Source organism: Kwoniella dejecticola, chromosome 1 (genome assembly GCF_000512565.2).
Source record: "Kwoniella dejecticola CBS 10117 chromosome 1, complete sequence".
Lineage (NCBI taxonomy): Eukaryota > Fungi > Basidiomycota > Tremellomycetes > Tremellales > Cryptococcaceae > Kwoniella > Kwoniella dejecticola.
Genome location: NC_089301.1, coordinates 1,310,846 through 1,329,716, shown reverse-complemented (window position 1 = coordinate 1,329,716; position 18,871 = coordinate 1,310,846). Strand labels below are relative to the sequence as shown.

General features: G+C 47.8%; 6 protein-coding genes across 6 annotated transcripts; 2 read left to right on the top strand and 4 right to left on the bottom strand.

The window, feature by feature from the left end:
- Window positions 1-3,576: 3,576 nt before the first annotated feature.
- I303_100505 (uncharacterized protein) lies at window positions 3,577-5,632 on the bottom strand (the record flags this gene model as incomplete). Its single annotated transcript, XM_018403876.1, has 3 exons — window positions 3,577-3,991; window positions 4,083-4,279; window positions 4,376-5,632. 3 exons carry the CDS (start codon window positions 5,630-5,632, stop codon window positions 3,577-3,579), a joined length of 1,869 nt encoding a protein of 622 aa, XP_018266530.1.
- A 283-nt stretch (window positions 5,633-5,915) lies between these two features.
- Window positions 5,916-7,179, bottom strand: I303_100504 (uncharacterized protein; the record flags this gene model as incomplete). The annotated part of the gene is made up of 3 exons (XM_018403875.1): window positions 5,916-6,535; window positions 6,605-6,996; window positions 7,061-7,179. 3 exons carry the CDS (start codon window positions 7,177-7,179, stop codon window positions 5,916-5,918), a joined length of 1,131 nt encoding a protein of 376 aa, XP_018266529.1.
- Window positions 7,180-7,933: 754 nt separating this feature from the next.
- On the top strand, window positions 7,934-8,750 carry I303_100503 (histone H2A.Z; the record flags this gene model as incomplete). The annotated part of the gene is made up of 5 exons (XM_018403874.1): window positions 7,934-8,029; window positions 8,124-8,146; window positions 8,233-8,339; window positions 8,449-8,585; window positions 8,691-8,750. 5 exons carry the CDS (start codon window positions 7,934-7,936, stop codon window positions 8,748-8,750), a joined length of 423 nt encoding a protein of 140 aa, XP_018266528.1.
- A 267-nt stretch (window positions 8,751-9,017) lies between these two features.
- Window positions 9,018-10,752, bottom strand: I303_100502 (uncharacterized protein; the record flags this gene model as incomplete). Its single annotated transcript, XM_018403873.1, has 7 exons — window positions 9,018-9,184; window positions 9,296-9,719; window positions 9,821-10,058; window positions 10,173-10,356; window positions 10,452-10,473; window positions 10,542-10,612; window positions 10,677-10,752. 7 exons carry the CDS (start codon window positions 10,750-10,752, stop codon window positions 9,018-9,020), a joined length of 1,182 nt encoding a protein of 393 aa, XP_018266527.1.
- A 392-nt stretch (window positions 10,753-11,144) lies between these two features.
- Window positions 11,145-12,919, top strand: I303_100501 (uncharacterized protein; the record flags this gene model as incomplete). Its single annotated transcript, XM_065968132.1, has 6 exons — window positions 11,145-11,192; window positions 11,270-11,312; window positions 11,387-11,471; window positions 11,571-11,692; window positions 11,815-11,912; window positions 11,978-12,919. The coding sequence occupies 6 exons, from the start codon at window positions 11,145-11,147 to the stop codon at window positions 12,917-12,919; spliced, it is 1,338 nt and encodes a 445-aa protein (XP_065824204.1).
- An 822-nt stretch (window positions 12,920-13,741) lies between these two features.
- On the bottom strand, window positions 13,742-15,273 carry I303_100500 (uncharacterized protein; the record flags this gene model as incomplete). The annotated part of the gene is made up of 2 exons (XM_018403871.1): window positions 13,742-14,813; window positions 14,876-15,273. 2 exons carry the CDS (start codon window positions 15,271-15,273, stop codon window positions 13,742-13,744), a joined length of 1,470 nt encoding a protein of 489 aa, XP_018266525.1.
- Window positions 15,274-18,871: the final 3,598 nt, after the last annotated feature.

Genomic DNA, 18,871 nt, shown 5'->3' with positions numbered 1-18,871 from the left:
GAGACCGACAAGTAAATTATTAGGTACTGGGTTATTTCGCTATTTTTACGTTATGTAAATTGCTTATCTCTTGTCTGGTGAGCCTTTGGTCAGCTTGTCTTGCACATAATCGTGAACGGAAGACGGAAAGGCGTGAGAACGCGGACTTCGTCATCCCATGGCTAAAAAATCCCTCTGAGGTGGATACGCCACCGAACGCCATCAAATATGCATATGCACCGTAATTGAGGAAATGACGAGAATGCGTTTTTAATATCGCAAAATCCGAGTACAGCAAGTAAGTATCCATCTGACTCCTCTGAAAGCGATGCGCGGGCGAGAGTCAGGTGCTCTTCATGACTCCATCGAATGATTGAAAAAGGCTGGATCAAAAGAAAAGAAAAGAAAAAGCTTGGCATGCAATGGAAATGCGTGACTCAAGTAGAAGTCCTCTGACTCAAATACTTTGGAAACTCCAGTAGCGTGAGACATCCAGCACAAGGAGTAATCGGTTTCGGCCAATATGCCCTGACATCCAGGACCAGAGATAACATCGCGCAAGCGCCCAAGCAGAGCAAGGCAAGGCAGAACAAGAAAGTTGGGATTGTTCTCATTTTAGTGATGTCTCGGTAGATTAATTCTCCTGAGTCTGTGGTGCTCCAAAGATAGCTTGATGTTCTGGCACAATGCACGGACGGACGAAATATAGCTCAGGTCGACGTTCTCCCTCCTATCTTCTTGACTCGCCTGATACGCTATGGCTCGAAATGGCATCTCATCAAGACGTGACATTTCAGATTCTGGACCGGGTTGTTCTCAAGTCGTAGAATATTCTGGGTTCTCATTTCATTTCATCCGATTTCATTTACCTATCAATAATTCCCCGTTTGCTACATTGTGGCGAGGTCGATGAAATGCTCTGATCTTCTCCCCTCCTGTCTCCTTTACATTGTGTTCGCACAGGTCGTTGACTACTGAGCTGAGGTCAAGTGATCCAGACTTTTGGCACGGACGAGTAAATCGCATCGATGGTTGAGCGCTTGTTCCTTCATAAGGCGTGCAGGGAGATCATACTCCGTAGATCTCGGTGATCGCGTTCCTCGTCTAGCTCTAAGCATCAACATGCGAGTGAGAATCTCTACGGCGAGACACAGGTTCTCTTCCCATACCACAATCCTGCGCCTTACGGCGTCACTCAAACGAGAAGATAGGTGTGCTACGTCTTCCGCAGAACTCCGCAGTCAGCGAAGAATTGCCGGTGATTCTGCAAGTCGGGTTGCATCTGGAATGATCTTCCATAAGGATCCTTCCCAATCCGAGCAAGTCCAAGTCACACGCCGTCTGATTGTTCACCGGACAACTTAGCCGCCAGATCACGAGACGCTTTTCGCTTTATCTCAGTTTAGTCTGAAAGACAGGCACACCCACTATTTCAGTGCTAGCATCTAGCGTTGAGCATCGTAGATCTCGGTGATGACATCAGCAATGTCCAAGGCTCAGCGCTCTCGAGTCAGAGACTGTTTCAGTGTGCACGCTGACTATCAAGCATAAGGGCGAGCCACAAATCCCGCACCGCGTACGGGGCCGCATATCACCACTGATTTCAGTGATGTCTTCGGATGTAGATCAAACTCCTTCCCTCTCGCTCATCCCCGCCGCCCTCCCCACACACACATTTTCATTCCTTGTCAGTCTGCGTGTCAGAAACGCAGAGATGGATTACGGCTAGACAGTGCTGCACACAGCCATGTCAAATGTTCGATGCCTTACGCCATACGTTGTATTATCTTCCACGGGGAGAAGCGACGATCTACAAAGGGCATGGAACTTTGGAGAGCACGGAGTAAAGTTGGTCATTATATTAACGGTCCGACCGCATATTATCTTGTGTTGATCGACTCCACCACTACCTTCAAATCTACCCGTTATTTCAGGAAGCCTACTGTACTTACGTTAAATGACTACTTGTAAGAGCCGAACTCTACTCGAGGAGACCTGAGTTCAGGATACAACTTCGGATCTTAACGATCAGGTTCAGGTTCATCGATTGATCGATTTATAGTAATTGATAATTGATGTGCGGGACGCAGGGTCGAACGCCATATCAGATATGCGATTGACATCCCTTTTTGTCGCCTTAAGCGGAAGTTCGCAGTTGCACCATACCATGGAAGGTGAGCAATCATCTGTGCGTCACGACAATCGTGCTACGAATGGATTAAGGATTATCTGAACTCCCCTTGCAATCGTATACTCCTGGTAATCGGTGCGGACTAGTGAACGGGACGATGCGAGACCGATCTTAATATGGGATGATCTGCTTGGCCTTGACGACCCTCTACCCCCCCACCCCATCCCTCTCCACCCCATCTCACCCCACCTCATCTGACCTCGCAAGCGCTGAAACTTAGGGTTGTCACCTCTTCGGTACCTGTATGTGAAGTGGGTAGTACCCTCATCTTCACCCTATGATCGGTTCCTGCCATAAGCCATAAGACTTAAGACATGCTAAGTATATCGGTATGCTCGTCAAAATGTCTTGCCGAGTCACTTGGCGCACATCTCGGGTGCTGCCGGGCGATGAATATTCGACACTGACTCATACTCATACCCATACCCTTACTTGGTCACAGTTCAGCGTCAGATCGCTTGAGAACGCCAACGCCAGATCCTCTTCCGCCTTAGGGTCGACATTCGTCTTCGTCGAATTCGAGACACAAGTGTCAACGCGACATAATGCAGAGCTGATACACATGTTCCCGTATGGAGCCCACCTCACGGATTCGGACTGCCTACGTGGATGCCTGCTATTTCCTTTTTGGCTTTGATCCACAATCGTCCTCATGGACATCCATGAAGCGGAATAGGAAGGAAGGCTGCAAAAGCACAAAGAGAAGAGTAAGGCAGTGCAGTGATCCATCATTGACCGGACGACTGGACAGCACGATCAAGTCATTTGACAGAACCACTTCCAAAAACGCCGAGCCTAATTCCATTCCGCCAACCTCACTCTCTCTCACTCTCAAATCACTTACACACTTTCACCCCTTCTAAGCTCAAGAAGTCTCTCATGCAGGTATTCAGACTTGATGATATTCATCGTCACGCCACAGCAGACACTTGGCACTCCAAATGACAGGGTGGTCCCTGGCGAAGCACAGTAGCTAGACCACAGCAGCATTTGATCAGTTAGTGTCAAGTGACAGGGTGGTTCTGCTCTGTTCAATCAGTCCAGTTCAGTTTAGTGACGGAAAGACGCACATCATATGCTGGAGATTCCGCCATTCCTGTATCCACCCGGATCGGGGCCACGTCTGGCCGGATTACTTGACATGAAACCCAAAAGAAAATAAGACACGATGCCCTTCAAGGGTAATTTTTTTCGAATGACTCATTGAGCCTCGTCCACTTGTGGATTGAGGATATGGAACATGGTGTACTGCTCATGAAATTATGCCTCTATATGATACATCGAGTTTATCGTTTATAGGCGCAATCAAGCAGCGTGAGTGTGATACAACGAAGACTGATTTGAAGATCCGTTTAATTGCTACATATTGTCCATTTGTCATGACAAACCACCAGGTCCAGGCAGCTTCACATTGGAGTTGCCGCCATTGATTGATGTCCACCAGTATGGGTACCGCTAGAAAGCAACGAATGCGTCTTCCCGCCTTCTCTCACAAGTCCATCTTCTTTAATTTCGAGATCTTCGTAATGCGTGATCCACATATCCAGTAGGCCCACCAATGTCCCTTGTCCTTGCTCGTATTTATCGCCCGCCATAGCCTTCAGGCCCACCGGAAGGGGTTTAGATGGTTCCAAGCACAATATCGTATCTTCGATCGGATCCGGTCCGGAGATCAGTACAGGCGAGATGACAATCGATAAATTCAGAGGAGTCATTTTCGTGCGGTCGGCATGAAGGGAGAGATGATGCATTAGGTGTGTGGTGTAAGCAAGGATTTGATAAGTTGGTCTCGGCAGGGAGGGTATGAACATGGTCCTAATGCTGTGGACCAGGAAGATCAGTATCGCCGATCTGCGGTGACTTGCGAGAAGCTACAACGAGTTCTCTACTTATCTAAGCAATTTCGACTTACTCGTCTACGCTTTTGACCTGCTTGATGACACCGTACAAACCATGCTGGATGACCGGCTCGTCCAGTTCTTTGAGGAACCGACTCAGTATTTTAGGAGGTAATAACGGATCCTCCCTGGCTAATTCGTTCCAAGGTAAATTAGGTTGTTGGTCTATGGGTATGTCCAGTAAGGATATGGTAGCAGGTAAAAGCGGCGACTGAATACAGGTCAGGTTGAATCAGGTATCAGTCATGTCAGAAACGCTTTCAAGCGAGCGATTGAGACGGAGAGGCTATAAGTTCATTGCACGTACATTCGATGATCTCCTAAATACCCCTTCTGTGCCTAAGCATTCCCTCAGAATGACCTTTCTCAGCTGGACCAGCAGCGGAGGTATATTCCCTCCACATTCTGCTATTAACTCATCAAGATTCCTATTCCAATGGCCTGCAGCCACCTTACTCAGTGGATCACACTGAGACGGCGAGGATGCGCCGAATTGCGGAAGGGGAAGAGGGAGATAAGAAGCGGCGGTTTCTACTGCTGATGAGATCGTATGATATCCCCAACTTGCTAAGCTCGATTCACTGTCCATCCTCTTCAGCGCCGGTACCGACCCTGAGGCTTGTCTATCATCCCGTTTGATTGAAAGGGGTGGCAAAAGATCTGGCCGTTCTTTCAAGATACGCGATTCTGTCGATAATACAGAAGGGGAAATATCGATTCCTCTCAACGAGACCCCATAGGTATGGTGGAGCGACAGTAACGTCGGTAAAGGGTGTAGCTTGGAATACGATTTCGGCGAGATAAAAGGTGCGATGAAAGGTAAGAGTGTTCTGGTGAACATGGAGGGATGAACGATGTAAAGGCGTTTGAGATTCTTGCGATATTTACGAGGTAGCCTCTTCCATCTCCATACCCACCATCCTATCCCCGGTAATTTCCTGCGTTCCTTCTCTTTTCCCTTCCCGTTCAAGCCGGACCCAGGAGAGGCGAGACTATCCTCCGCAGCTAGTACGACTAAAACATATCCGCCTTCAGCTTCTTCGCCTACCCACGGCTCGAGCCGGCGCAACAATATACTAAATAGCTCGTCGTTACTCAACGTGGGGGGTGCCAAGCTGACGTGAGCAAGCGATAGGACAAGAACGTTGTGCTGTACAGGAGGCGGATGAATAGTGAGAGTAGGGTACAGTATCGAAGAAGTGTCCAGTGGCTGCGAACGGAGTTTGTTATATGTCGATGATGATGCGGTTGTCGAAGTTGACTCCATTGATTGACGACGGGCTTCGTCGTTCTTCGACCTGACCTTTGAAGCGTCAAATTCATTCTTGTCGTTCGAGGACCATAAAGACCCCAGGCCGGATCGACGCCATGCTTCTTTACCCAATTTCATGGTCTGACGTGTGATGCCTTGATCGGATGTGTCGCTGTTGCCGCTAATAGATGGGCGAGAGGTAGATTGAGATAGTCTCGACAAAGTGGGGATGAGCGAGTCTCCCTTGGATAAGAAAGACGAAGCAGTGGCTTGAGTATCTCCGTGCTGAGTTGGAAGAGGGTTGTTGGGCATTCTCGACGGGTCAGGTGTGGGACATTCTCCACAATCTCTGATCAGGTGTATCAGATGCGATTGTGATGTACTCGTAATGTTGCTGTGTATCCGGTATAGTCAAAACACGCTCATGATCAACTTGAAACATGACTTTCCCAGTCCATTCCACGTGTTCAAACCTTTCCGATGATCTTCGTCCACAGAATAGTACATAACAACCAGCTCTGGGCAACAGACATGCGAAACATACAACAGGATGCATTGATGATACAAGGGATAGTGAAAGAGGAGCAATGTCCGACTACCGCTTCATCCGCTTTTTTCCCCTCTGCAAAGCATCTCCCCGTTCTCCCAATTTACCGACATTATCCCAGACACCTTTCGAACCTCGTTCATTGAGCACACCCTCCATCTCAGCTTCCAACCCGTTCCTTCCCTTTCGATTTCGCCCAGTATTGATCCCGAAGCCCATAGCCAAGGCAGCTTCGTCGTCTCTACGTCTCTTGGCCTCTTTCTTGGAAGTCACTAATCTAGTCATATTGGATTCTTCAAACTCGTTGATCCTCCTCAATTCTTCAGCCCTCTTCTGGGATGTAGAGTTCGTATGATGCCTACTACCACCTAAAGTTTGCCTGACAGATAATCCCGAAGTCGATTCCATGATGGGCGCAGTATCGATGGACTGAGCGAATTCGGATAATAATGCAGGAGCCTGTCTTTCACGTTGTTTCTTCTCTTCCCGGGACGATGAGGGGTCGAGATACGGTACAGCGGCTACACGCGGAGGTCTGTATATCTTTGATGAAGATGCTTCGCCATCTGAGTCTGACTGATTCTCCAGGGCTTCGAGTCGAGATGATTTGGCAGTGGGTTCACGGGAAGAAACAATTGCTGAAGGATTAGGTCGGAACGATAGGGGATCTGTAATGGGAAAGACTAACGTCAGCTGACGCTCCGAGATGCGGATAGGAGAAGCTGATCCAGACTTACCTTCTTCGACTTCGTCATCGTTTTCTTTGCTTCCCTTCTTCTCGTCGGCTTCAGCAAGCCCGACTAGCTTCTTGATCTGATATTCCAGTTTGCTCTCCATACCACGGATCTTATCCATGACTTCTTGTCCCAGTATCAACTCCCCTCCAAGTTCCGCCACGATACCTTTGGAACCTTTTATACTGGTATGAGATCGAGGAGCGGTGAGAGGCGTAGATAGCGCAATGGTAGATTGAAGTTCTTCTGGTGTCGGGAATGGGAGAGATGGGTCAAGGAGGCGTAGCGATAACATGATGATCAAGTTATGTAAGGAGGACAGGAGGAGTTGCGGTCGAAGGAGTAGCAAGGATAAGCCATTTGAGAAATCGAGTGATTCGTCATCACTCTTCACCCTGAAAGAACAAGATCAGTAAGCCTTAGTGATGCTTATGAATGGGTTGTCTAAGGAAAGCTTACTTGTTCAACAAAGATGACGACGATGATGAAGTAGCTTCCACAGACGTCTGGATCGTATCGAACAGCCGCAACACTTCCTCCGTACTCAGTTTCGACGTCGTTTCCGGATCACTGTCCATGTTGCCCGAAAAGCCTGCTTGCAATGTCTTGTATCAGCGTTGTCTCTGAGCCATGATACCTCCGAGTGAGCAAGTATATGGGAATTTGGACATGACCCCTCAGTCGCGAGTTTTCTAGGCTCGCTCCACCCTACTAAGGTGGATAAGGCTTTATAATCTTTATTCATCCATTCTTTGATGGTGAACTCAGTGCCCAGTGCGGTAGCATCGTAGGGGTCAAGTAAGATGAGGTGGTTGGAGAAGTGTGCTCCAAAAAGGCGAAAGACAATATGTGACTAGCCCCTCTTGGTGGTGGAGAAAGGAGACAGTATGAGTCGACGTACCTTCTTATGGCTGCTGGCTATGTTGTGGTACCACGGCTTTGATTCCCAGTGAAGTTAACACTTGTTAAATGTGAGATGCACGATATCTCCATCCAAAAAATTCATTTGATGAAGCAACCTTTTTGAGCCTGAAGACGCCATTTGGATGATTTTGATCCCGTTCAATCGGCTAAGTAAGGGGGAGGAATAATATCATGGGGCTATGTGCGGTCACGTGATATTTGCCGCTCACTATCACGCCCAGTGATCTTTATTCCCGGCGTAAACAAATCTAAAGATGGAATTCACCCTAGATTACTCATTTACCCCTTACATTCACCACCATACACATTGCATTACCATTCCATCCTATACTATACAATACCATTATACTCTAATCCCCAGACTCATTACGCTCAGATCACCAATCTATCTATACACAACCAAGCAGAATGTCATCCAAGACTACAGGTGGAAAGGGAGGAAAGGCAAAGACCTCGTCCGAGACCAAGACTCTGACTTCCAGATCATCGAAAGCTGGTCTCCAAGTACGTCTCCATCTACGTCTACATCTTTTTCCTGCCCCCGATATGGATCCGTGGGTTTTTGACGCGTACTAATGTCATAAATATCCTGGATTAGTTCCCCGTCGGTCGTATTCACAGGTAAGCTGCCTTTCTATGGGTCTCACTCCTCACCCACCACCTCTCCATCCGATGGAAGTCAAACTGACATTGTCCTGGTGATGTAGATTCCTACGAAGCAAAAATGCAAACAATGTTCGAATCGGCGCGAAAGCCGCCGTATACGTAGCTGCTATAATGGAGTACCTGACGGCTGAAGTACTGGAACTTGCCGGTACGTCCAGTTTCTCTACTTCCTCTCCCTCACGCTTTCCATCTAGCCCGACGCGTCGATCTCGATGTATCGTTCGTACTGATGGGTCTGGTACTTGACGAATGAATAGGTAACGCCGCCAAAGATTTACGGGTCAAGAGAATTACTCCAAGACATCTGCAGTTGGCTATTCGAGGTGACGAGGAATTAGATTTGTTGATTAGAGCAACCATCGCAGGGGGTGGTGTTTTACCGCACATCCACAAAGTACGTGTGACCCCAAGCCTTATCCCATCTCCTCATCGTGTCGAATAAGCCGCGACCCCGTATCATTGGCTAAGCTGAGCTGACCTTGTCGAATCTCGTGTATAGTCTCTCGTCGCCAAACAAGGTGCCGCCAAGAAGATCAAGCCCTCCACTCCCGCTGCCTGATCTCCTTCTCTCCAGCTTCTTACGTGTCTTCATGAGTCTTTTCAATCTGGTGTATTCCGTCCCACTTTCGGTTTCGGTCTAAGTCTCAATTTCGTTCCCAATACCTTCGATTCGCTCATCCCTTTTATACGTATTCGCGGTGCGCCTCTTCAGGAGGAATGTTGTCGATGTCGAATGCAAACGAGTACCGATCCAATCCGGAAGCGCTCTCCCTCAAATGCTATGATCCTGTACACATTCATTCGAGGTCGCAATGATTCTGTGATTTCAGGATCTTGAGTCCTTTTCTAGCTGATCGACTCTTGATGCCATCTCGCGTAATCTTCGCCAGGGGTCATCGCCATTCCACCTTTCTCCGTGAATATGCTTGGTCAGTGTCGGGAGGCCTCTTTGTTCAATCGTAAACGATGCAGCAGTCGCAGCGTATATCGAAGCTGCATTTAAGACATGGCCAAATGATTAGCATCTTCTCTTGCAGGTCCATATCGCTGTTGGGAGGTGTTCAAGGAGACATGATCTTGTGAGTCGGAAACATAGACACGTACCAATTCGCATATCGCCCTGTGAGATCATCAGGCCAGCTGCCAATCCACCTAAAAACGAATTACCTCCTCCGGTCGGATCGACAACTTTATCTTGCTCGTCCGGACCGTAATAGGGGGTTACCCATCCTTTCCAATCGGCTGCATACGTATACGAGCCCAATTCGCCGGACCGCACGATGATAGCCGGGATGTTGATTGCGGTCTCGCCTGCTGTAATGGTCGTGGGCATATGTTCCGGTGTTGCAGGTGATAACAGATCGAAGAGCGTTTTTGTGGCTTTCTCGGTATCCTCTTGACACGGTCCCCGGTCGGAAGAAAGAGTGATACCGAGGATCGATTGTAGTTCTAGTAAATTCGGTGAGAATACGTAGAATGACGGTATCAGTTGTAACATATCATCCAATTCTGAAGGAACACAACTTGACTGTATTATGTATGGACATGGAACACAAGAGATCAGCGTTCATCTGTCGATGTATTTCACCTCCAAGGCTTAGGCTTGGGCAAGGCATGGGTCAGACGCACTGGCATAGGCTCCCAAATCATCTTCGGGTCCCATCCCTTTCCTACCCCCTGTATGCCTACCGAGCGTATTTCCTCGAGCTCGTCGATGATGAGTCGTGCTCGTTGGGTATTACAAACCACATGTATGTATTCGGGCAGATGGGAGTACGGTTGACAGAATGGGGAGGGCGGTAAGATCAGATCGTGTGGGAGTAGGTTGAGCTGGGGAGATAAGTATTTGAACGATTGATGGCCTTCCCTACGAGCCATGAGTATACTTCAATCAGTGATGGAGCTCTCTCAACGGGGAGTAAGTCAGAAAGCGAGAGGAATAGAGGGAGGTAGCAAGCAATTCAAGCTAGATATACCGTACCCTATCGTACTCCCAGAGTAGATGTTCAAGGCTCGAGTAGTTTTGCCTTCTCGAGCTCTGTACCAGATCATCTCTGCGCCAAACCCGTCCAAGGTATCTGCGAATCGTTGTGGGAAGTCGAGACCGCAATCGATGAGTAAGCCGCAATGGGAGGCAGGTAAGAACATCCTGGCTGATACCATTGCTGTCAAGAGGGGTCAGGTCATCATGTTCCGTAAGCCAGGCGATTGTCGTTCGTCAGGTAATGCCAGATACACCAGTCCGGCAACTGAAACATACCGAATACACCACCACCACCTATCTTCACCGAGAATCAGCTGCCTTACCTCCTACTCCATCGAACAATGGGCTGAATGGGCTGAAACTTACTGATTCTTCCTCTGTCATCACTTGATTCCCTTGTTCGTCTCGGACAGCATGATGGTCAATGATGAACATGCCTGTGTGATCAATCTTGATTCTCAGCTCAATCGAGGTATGCCGTCGAAAGGTAAGCCGACCTACCCAGGGTGGTCACTCTGCCCTTGGACCGGAGGAAGTCTTCGGAAGGAGGCGAGAGTCTCTCCATCTCGATTGACATTTTCGTGTTTCGTGTGGGCTTTCGACTTTTTTCGGTTATTCTCACCTTGTTGTCGGTCTCGTTCGGGGCTCAGCTCAGTCAGAGCATGCCGGGACACCTAATGTATCCGCTTTCCCAGTCGTGTCGGAGTCAGCCTTCCAGCTGGTCAAGTCCCGTTCGCTGGGTAATCTCCTAGCCGAGACTTAGATCGCTTTGACCCCTTGTCCGCGTACGGTGAGTCTATCTCACATTCGCAATTTCGGACCCTCCACCGTCCATGTCCATCCTCATTCAACTTTTCCAATCGTCTTCCATTCATCTGTAATCTTTGTTAACATCACCATACACTAGGTCACTTTCACCAGCGTTCCCGCAGTATCGTATGCGATACTGTGTGAAAAGATTTTCGGAGGATGTCAGTCAAAGTAGACGTTGAGAAATCGGATAAATCCCGTGCTGATGTGAGTGATTCGTTCGTGTTCTCTCCCTTCAACGCAGCTGAAGAGCAGCTTGACTAACAATTCTGTCAAATTGGTAGGGCAATACGTCGTTCAAGAAGGGGAAGTGGGTCGAGGCTATAGGTGAACCTCCATCAGCAGCTTTCGCGTCATACTGTTACTCTTAAGACTGCTCGCTGAGACGGAGTACAACACAGGCCATTATACAAATGCGATAGTGTATAATCCTACGAACCCACTGGCCTATTCGAATCGTGCTCAAGCTTTTCTCAAACTGGACAAGTAAGCTACCTCCTCACTAGTCCAATTCCTACGGTTATCATGGAGATCTGCCAATCAAACACATCACGGTAGACCTGACTAATATATGATATGATACAGGTTAAACGATGCCGAAAGAGATTGTACGACCTGCTTGGAATTGGATGAGGGCAATATCAAAGCCTTATATAGGCGTGGACTAGCTAGGAAGGGGTTGAATAAGGTGGAAGAAGCAATTCAAGGTGAGCTATCAATATTTCGGGTCAGATTCACCGGCTTAATGAAGCTTGAAAAGCTAGACGAGAGCTTTTGATGTTGGAAACATGAATGTGATTTCATTGCTTATCCATTATCATCAACTTAGATCTGGAACGAATCATCAAAACAGATCAAACGAATGAGGTTGTCAAATCAGAGTTGGAGGAACTGTACAATCTCCGCAGGAAGAATGAGCAAGATAAAGTGAGTTGACTGACCCATGCCTCCGATGTGATGGGAAAGCTGATTCCCTGCAACAATCTTGTCAGGCAAAACCCCGAAGACCACTCACACCGCCTAGTATAGCGAACTCAAACGCACGATCAAAGTCGACGATATCGACCGGAGCCAGTATACAGGAAATAAGCGATAAGGCAGAAACAATCAAGCTGGATGCGAAGGGTCCCAACCCTGACCCTCAAACTACCGTCAACGCGACAGGAGAAGACAAGTCTAAAGGGGTACCGCCCGATGCCAGATCAGCGAATTCTTTCGCTTCTCTCAGACAAGCTCGAGAAGGTAAGAAGAAAGCGTTCGTCAATGGCAGTAGCCCATCGAGCTCCGGCCCTTCACCTCCCGAGATACAGAATGAAGGCGTCATAAGGTCAGAGAGGCATGGTCAAATACCTTCCGTCGATCCTCAGCCGAATCATCGAGATACTGGATCCCGTCCTAGAGATGAAGATGCGCTCGGAAAGATTTCCAAACAAGAAACAAGTGCGTCGATATGCAGCGGTGAAGCAATCAAGGCTCAATCGAGATCATCCACGACAACCTCTGAGTCACCAGCGACACCTTCTGAACCCACATTACCCACAAATCTCGACACGCAGTCAACGTTGCCAGGCGCAGGACTAATTTTCCTACGTTATCTAACCACATCTCCATCGTTCAATTTCGAGTTGATATCGATGTATGAGCCCGAAGTACTTTCGACAATCCTCATGAATCTCCTGGAACCTGATATACTAGGTACGATATTGCAAGCATTGAATGCCGGACTACAGTCAGACAGCTTGAACCAGAATAAGGACGAGGACGAGGACAAGGGAAGGGAGGAAGAGAAAGCGAAGATCAGGATAGGGAGATATCTGATAGAGCTCAAAAAGACTAAGCGATGGAAGATGAATTATGGGATGTTGAGTAAGGCGGAGAAAAGTATAGTTGAGAAAATAGGGAGGGAATGTCAGTGTGAAAAAGAGTTGAGGTAAGATCAGACGAGACGACGCGGGAATATGCCATGATGAAGCAGATTATTTGTAGATCTTATTTTCAGTATAGCGACTCCACAGCGGACGATGTAGAGGATACCTCATGCACGGCAGTCATGCCAATTGTGATCAAACAAACGGACAATTACTCGGCACGGCATATCTCTTTTCAGTTGGAACATTGCAGCCTTAAATCATGAATGCCGAAGTCATACGCTAAATCGTACTTCATATCAATTCATTCGGATTTACTATTCCCCATCCCCATCCCAATGCCATCCCTGCCCTGCTTGGTCTTATCCAAGTCCGAACTAACCCTATCTACTTTTACTCTTATTTCACTTTTACCAATACTGAGCTGACCAGCTCTCAGCTTTCAGCTTTCCGTATATCGCATATCGTATATCGTATATCAAAAAAGTCGATTTACGTTCAACGTGTATATATAAGGTAATTCGGTGTTTTAACTGAAAAGTTTGCGTATCCTTTGTGGTATAATATAATCATCAAGAACGTTTAAAGAATGAATGAAAAGGGGTATATATGTTCACAAGAAGAAGTGCCGAGACGACAAAGAGAAGTAGTAGAAGGTTGAAGAAAGAAAATCAGAGAAAGCAATAAACAAGAAAGTAAAAGAATACCTTCATCCTGTCACCTAAGTCTGCGAAAAATACAGTTGTTGCTGATCATGAAGAATTAAAAACCCAATGGAAAATGTCTAATGTTCTATTTTTCGTTTTCTGCCCATTGTGGGGCCGTTTTCGGAGCCGATCAGTTGCCTTGATGGAGACCTGTAAAAGACAAATTAGCAAGCAATTCAGGCTAACACGAAGCGAACAGTTGTAGCAATGACGCTGACGCTGACGAAGTCGGAATATTTTCTGACTTACCCTTCGAACCGTCTGAACCTCCGTTACCCGATCCATCTTCCGATAGGCTCGACACGCTAGCCCTGTGGCCCGATGGATCCCTAGAATGAGGCTGAGATATAGGTTGACCATAACCATACGCCATACCATTATGGTGTCCGCCATAACCGCCGTACGACATCGGTCCACCGCCTCCCATTCTCGTCGACATGCTCGAGGGATCGACAACGCCTTGACCCAGCATATCGTGTGGTGGGGATCTCCTCCTTCCGTTTTGTCCGCCATTGCCCATCATACCTGGCGAAGGTGGTCTTCTTCCATAATCATCATGCGTCTGACTTAGCGGAGTAGAAGTCTGCGTTCTAGGTGGGTATCCGCCATTCGCCATAGGATTCCCTCCATATCCAGGTGTCAAAACACCATATGACGATTCTCTAGAATGGGTCTGAAAGCCGCTTTGCATAGGACTGTACATGTGACCGTGTTCAGAAGCTATACCGGGCGAGTATAGTCCATGATGAGGATGGGGTGCTGCCCCGTACGGCGAGGGGATTCCACTCGCGGGACCATATCGGTAAGGTTGTTGGTGAACGCCTGGATAAGCGGTGTAAGGAGATGTGTAAGGTTGCGAAAAGAACGGTTGTTGGTGTGCTGGAGGCATTGATCCGACGCTCGAATGGCCAGATGAATGGCCGTTGACGGGTGAAGGAACGCGGCTGGACGCAGCGGATTGGGATTGAGCAAGTCCCACACCAGGAGGAGGCAGTGGATATGCAGGGTAGCCGTGTACAGGATCGTACATGTAGGGAGCGTACGGCGATGGACCTTGACTTGTTGGCGTAGCGTAAGGGGAGGGCATATGTCCGCTAGCCGTGGACGAAGGTGTACCGCCTGCGGATCCTTTGGACTTCCTGGACGCACGAGAGGAAGACTTCAGACCAGCTGCTTCCATAGCTGCGTTGACGGCAGCTCGAGCAGCGGAACCGGATCCGCGACGAAGCGTAGGAGAAAGGTGGGTGCGGTAGCTACGCAATATTAGCAAAAACATATGAGAAGAACGATTGGGAATAGAGGGACAATGACTCACTGCTGCTGCAAATTATCCTGTCTACTAGTTTTGGTCTCACAACCAGGGAAAGGGCATTTGAAAGCCTTCACCCCGGTGTGGATCCTATGGTGTCTCTGCAAATGACCTCCAGTTGTGAATCCTCTATGACAGATGGGGCAGACGTGAGGTTTTGATTTGCCTTCGGCTGGCCCAGTAGCTCCATTCTTTCCCTTGGACGAAGCTGCAGGTGAGTCGTTGACGGAAGACTCGTCAGTCTTTATGGAAGTGATGGAGGCGTCCCCGGGACCGTACGGTGAATCGTGGATGGCGGAATTGTGAGACATGTGTGAAGGTGTCGAACTGAGTGGAGCCGAATGTTGACCGTACACCGGTGGTGGTAGATGAGGGGGGAGATGTGGTGATGTTTCAGCTGACATGGCGGGGCTACGCTTCCCGACATAGGTGTCAGCAGGACGACTCGTTGACTCGTCTGGATCAGACTTGACCATGTCAGAGGGGAAAGAGTGATGGGGTGCACAGCAGATAGAGAATGTGGTAGAAAAAGAGAAGAAGGACCTTTGGCTCACTGTTTTGAAATTTGTGGGATGAGGATTGCGGATGATGTGTATCAGTGATTTTAAGGGTTCTGATAAATTTAATCGTATTCTAATCTAACCTGACACCTTCGGTATTCCCTAAGATTCTTTTCCTTTGCCTGTTGAAGATCGTCCTTTTTCTACTAGAGAGATTCGAGAGCCTATGCAGCGCGATGAGGTATCACTGACGAAGTTGGAGGGATTTTGAGTCTTCCGGTCAATCGGTCACAACGCAGAACAAAAGCCTTGGATTGAGATTGAGATGAATTTAGCAAACTTGTGTGGTTCGTATCAAGCAGAGAAAAATCAAAATTTGACGTGTCGATTGATGCTTTTGATGTAGAGTCGGGAATGGCCGGTGGACTAGACTACGTTGTTATTATGCGCAGTATGAGTATACACACTTGAGGGCGAACAAAGCTGAATGATCTATCGAAAGGATGATGGTTATCGAGTCTGGACTGCTTTTTGTTGTGTAATATTGAACAGGTCGAGAAGACGGTTGCACAGGCCGAGAAAGAGTTTCGAGGTCGGCAACAATGCAATTTCATTGTACGTTTCAATTTGGCGTCATTGGGTCCATGCGATATTCGGTGAGAGGGTTTGGGAAGACGCACGGAGGATTGTCAAGGGGTCGAGGGTCGTGAAAGATGTTCGGAGAGGGATTCGAAGCGCGGTAATAGTAGAGATGAGGATTTTGTATAAGCGTGAAAGGGTTCCGAGGCGGATTATCATAAGCGATAATGCATGGTCAGCATAAATCTTTGACCACTGGGTACAGACAAGCAGAAAGGCCATACAAGCCAAGACAACGCGCTTTCAACAGACAACACCGACAGGTTCACGGAGATGCGAAACTGTGACGAAATTCCGAAAAATCCGCCTCAAGCCTGTCGCGTACTCATTGGTGACGGATGACGGTGGGAGGATATGTATACACACAAAAAGGCAGGAACGCCCATCAAAGCACGAGGCAGGAAAGCAAGACCAACAGAGATGGAAAGCAAAATTACCCCAGAACCGAAGCCGGCGGAGCGGAAGACGTGGATCTCGGGCGTAATGTAAGGGATCAGTGTGTTAGGGGTGGGGATGATCAGATGATTGGCGTTTCCACAGACGGATGAAAGGATGGTTGGAAACGAGGTAAGGGGTGAGCAAGGGTATTTATTTAATTGAACAACGCAAAGATCAAAAAGATCAAAACTCAAGATCAAGATCAAGATCAAAAAGACCCATGCGGATCAGGTCCGAACAATGATCAAAATGCGTGTTTAGCCCCGTACATGAGATTGTTAGGCCAAAGGATGACTGGGATAAGACAATTCTGCAGAACGTCATTAAGGTGTATCAGGATGACGATCATATGATCATCATGTAATCTTCCTTCGACAGGGTTGCAAGAGATGCGGAGGGAGGGGGTAGGAGACCTGACTGGAAGGAAACGCGACGAACAAGAACGAAATAGTCGATGCAAGATTGAAGGTCTAGGACCCGCTCGACAGAAGGTCGATGCAAGAAGATACTCACGAGACTGGGGTGTATTGTGTAGATCCCAAATGATCCTAGGTTGTCTCGTCTTTCCTGACTTTATCCTGTGTGTCGTGTATTATAGCATACGTCGGGTCCAAAGAGAACGTGGAATTTCGAGGATGTTGCGCCCAATCGAAATCTCGAGCTTCTCCTAGCAAGCTCTTCTGGTATTCGCGAGTCCGAGTGAGTATTACCTGTCCGTCGAGCTCGATGGAGGGGATACCGAAATGACCTATGTATGAAGGCAAGCTGATATCGTGGTTGTCTACCAAACTTTATCAACTTTTTTTCTAGGCGTTGCAGTGTTGTAGTTGTATGGTATTTTGGAGGAATGATGAATTAAAGTGGATGTGTAAGGGTCTTTTGCGTTTGAAAGTATCGAGAGATCAAGGGCCAAAAAGCTCTTTTTCCCCTTTTTCCTTAGGACTCTCTAATGCCTGCTTTTGCTTTGTATGTAGCTACGGTAGCCAGATTGATACTGTGATTTTTTCGTTTTCTTTTTGGAGTGATCAGATCAGATCATATTAAATCAAATAAACAGGTCAACTCATATAAGTTTGTCTTTCTCTTTCTCTACTTCTGTTTGCCCCCATCAATCGGATCGGAAAAACAAAACGATTGCAGCACATATAGAAATATAGATAGAAACCCTCTTGTCTCACGCCCACCCATGCCGCGGTTATCAAGTTTCAAGGGCAAAAAGAGGGTGCTGCGTAGGGTATTCCGCGTTTTCTGCAGATGTTCCATCAGTTGGAATCTCTTTCTCTGCAACTCATTGCGTAATTCAAGAGGTTCTACACGGATATAAGGTGGAACCCAAGGGTAAAGCAAAGGGGAAAACACGGACTGACGTATGTCATCATACCATATGTTTCTCTGATTTGTATTTGTAATTAACCAATTCTTATTCTGGCGTTGATCTGTTGCCTTGCCTCGGGAGGCAGTAAAGCAGGTTATTTGGAATTGAGGGTTCTGCTCTTGTAAACTCTCCGGTTTCCCTTGGGATTTGCCGATTATGTTTATGAGACCTTTAGAAGACCGATAAGTAGTCACTACCGGTTCATGGTGCCATGCTGTGCTCCAATATGAGGCGTAGAAGCCATCAAGAACAGGTAACGCCTTCAAGATCGTGGTTACGTACACGTATACAAGGTGTGTATGTGTGCATGCGACGGGGCAAGAGGACTCCGACTCCGAGTTTGAGAGCTTTATGCAAGATCATCTTAGCAGGCGAATGGATGAGCCTTTTCGGCATCCGGTCAACACAGAGAAGCGGTTCCTTCGGTAAGCGCGACACAGACCGTACGGTACTTCTTCGGTAGGCATAGATATAGGCATAGGCAGATGAAGAGACAGATATCGGTCAAATATATGTACGCCAGCTACGAGTCTACCAACCGTGGCATATAGATGTGTTTCGCTCCACAGCATCTCATGCACACCGGACACCAAAACGAATCAGACGGGAGATACAGATGTTTCAGAGATAAATTTGAGGGTACAAGCTTCAGGCATGGATGAACAAGGGTAAAAGCGGTAACTTCTCTCCGATAGCCCGGAATCCAGGGACCATTGGCTTTTCCCCGCCTGCGAGACAAAATAGACGGACACCCTAGTGCTTCGGGTGACATCCCAAGAAAGATCAAGATGCCACTACAAGCGAACGCGTTGGCTGGCTGGCCGTGGCTCTGGTCACGAGCTCAGGTAGACCCGATATGCTTTTTTTGCCTTCGGACCGATCAACCCTTTCAACCCTTTGAGGGCTTCGTCAATAAATTGGTCTCTTGGAGCTCGAGCTGAACAGCTGAACGGCCTACTACTTACGTGTAGCTTGTTGTTTGCAATGAGTATCAACGTACTATCTGTCAATCTGTTTCTATGGATTGCAGATGTATATTGACAGACGTAT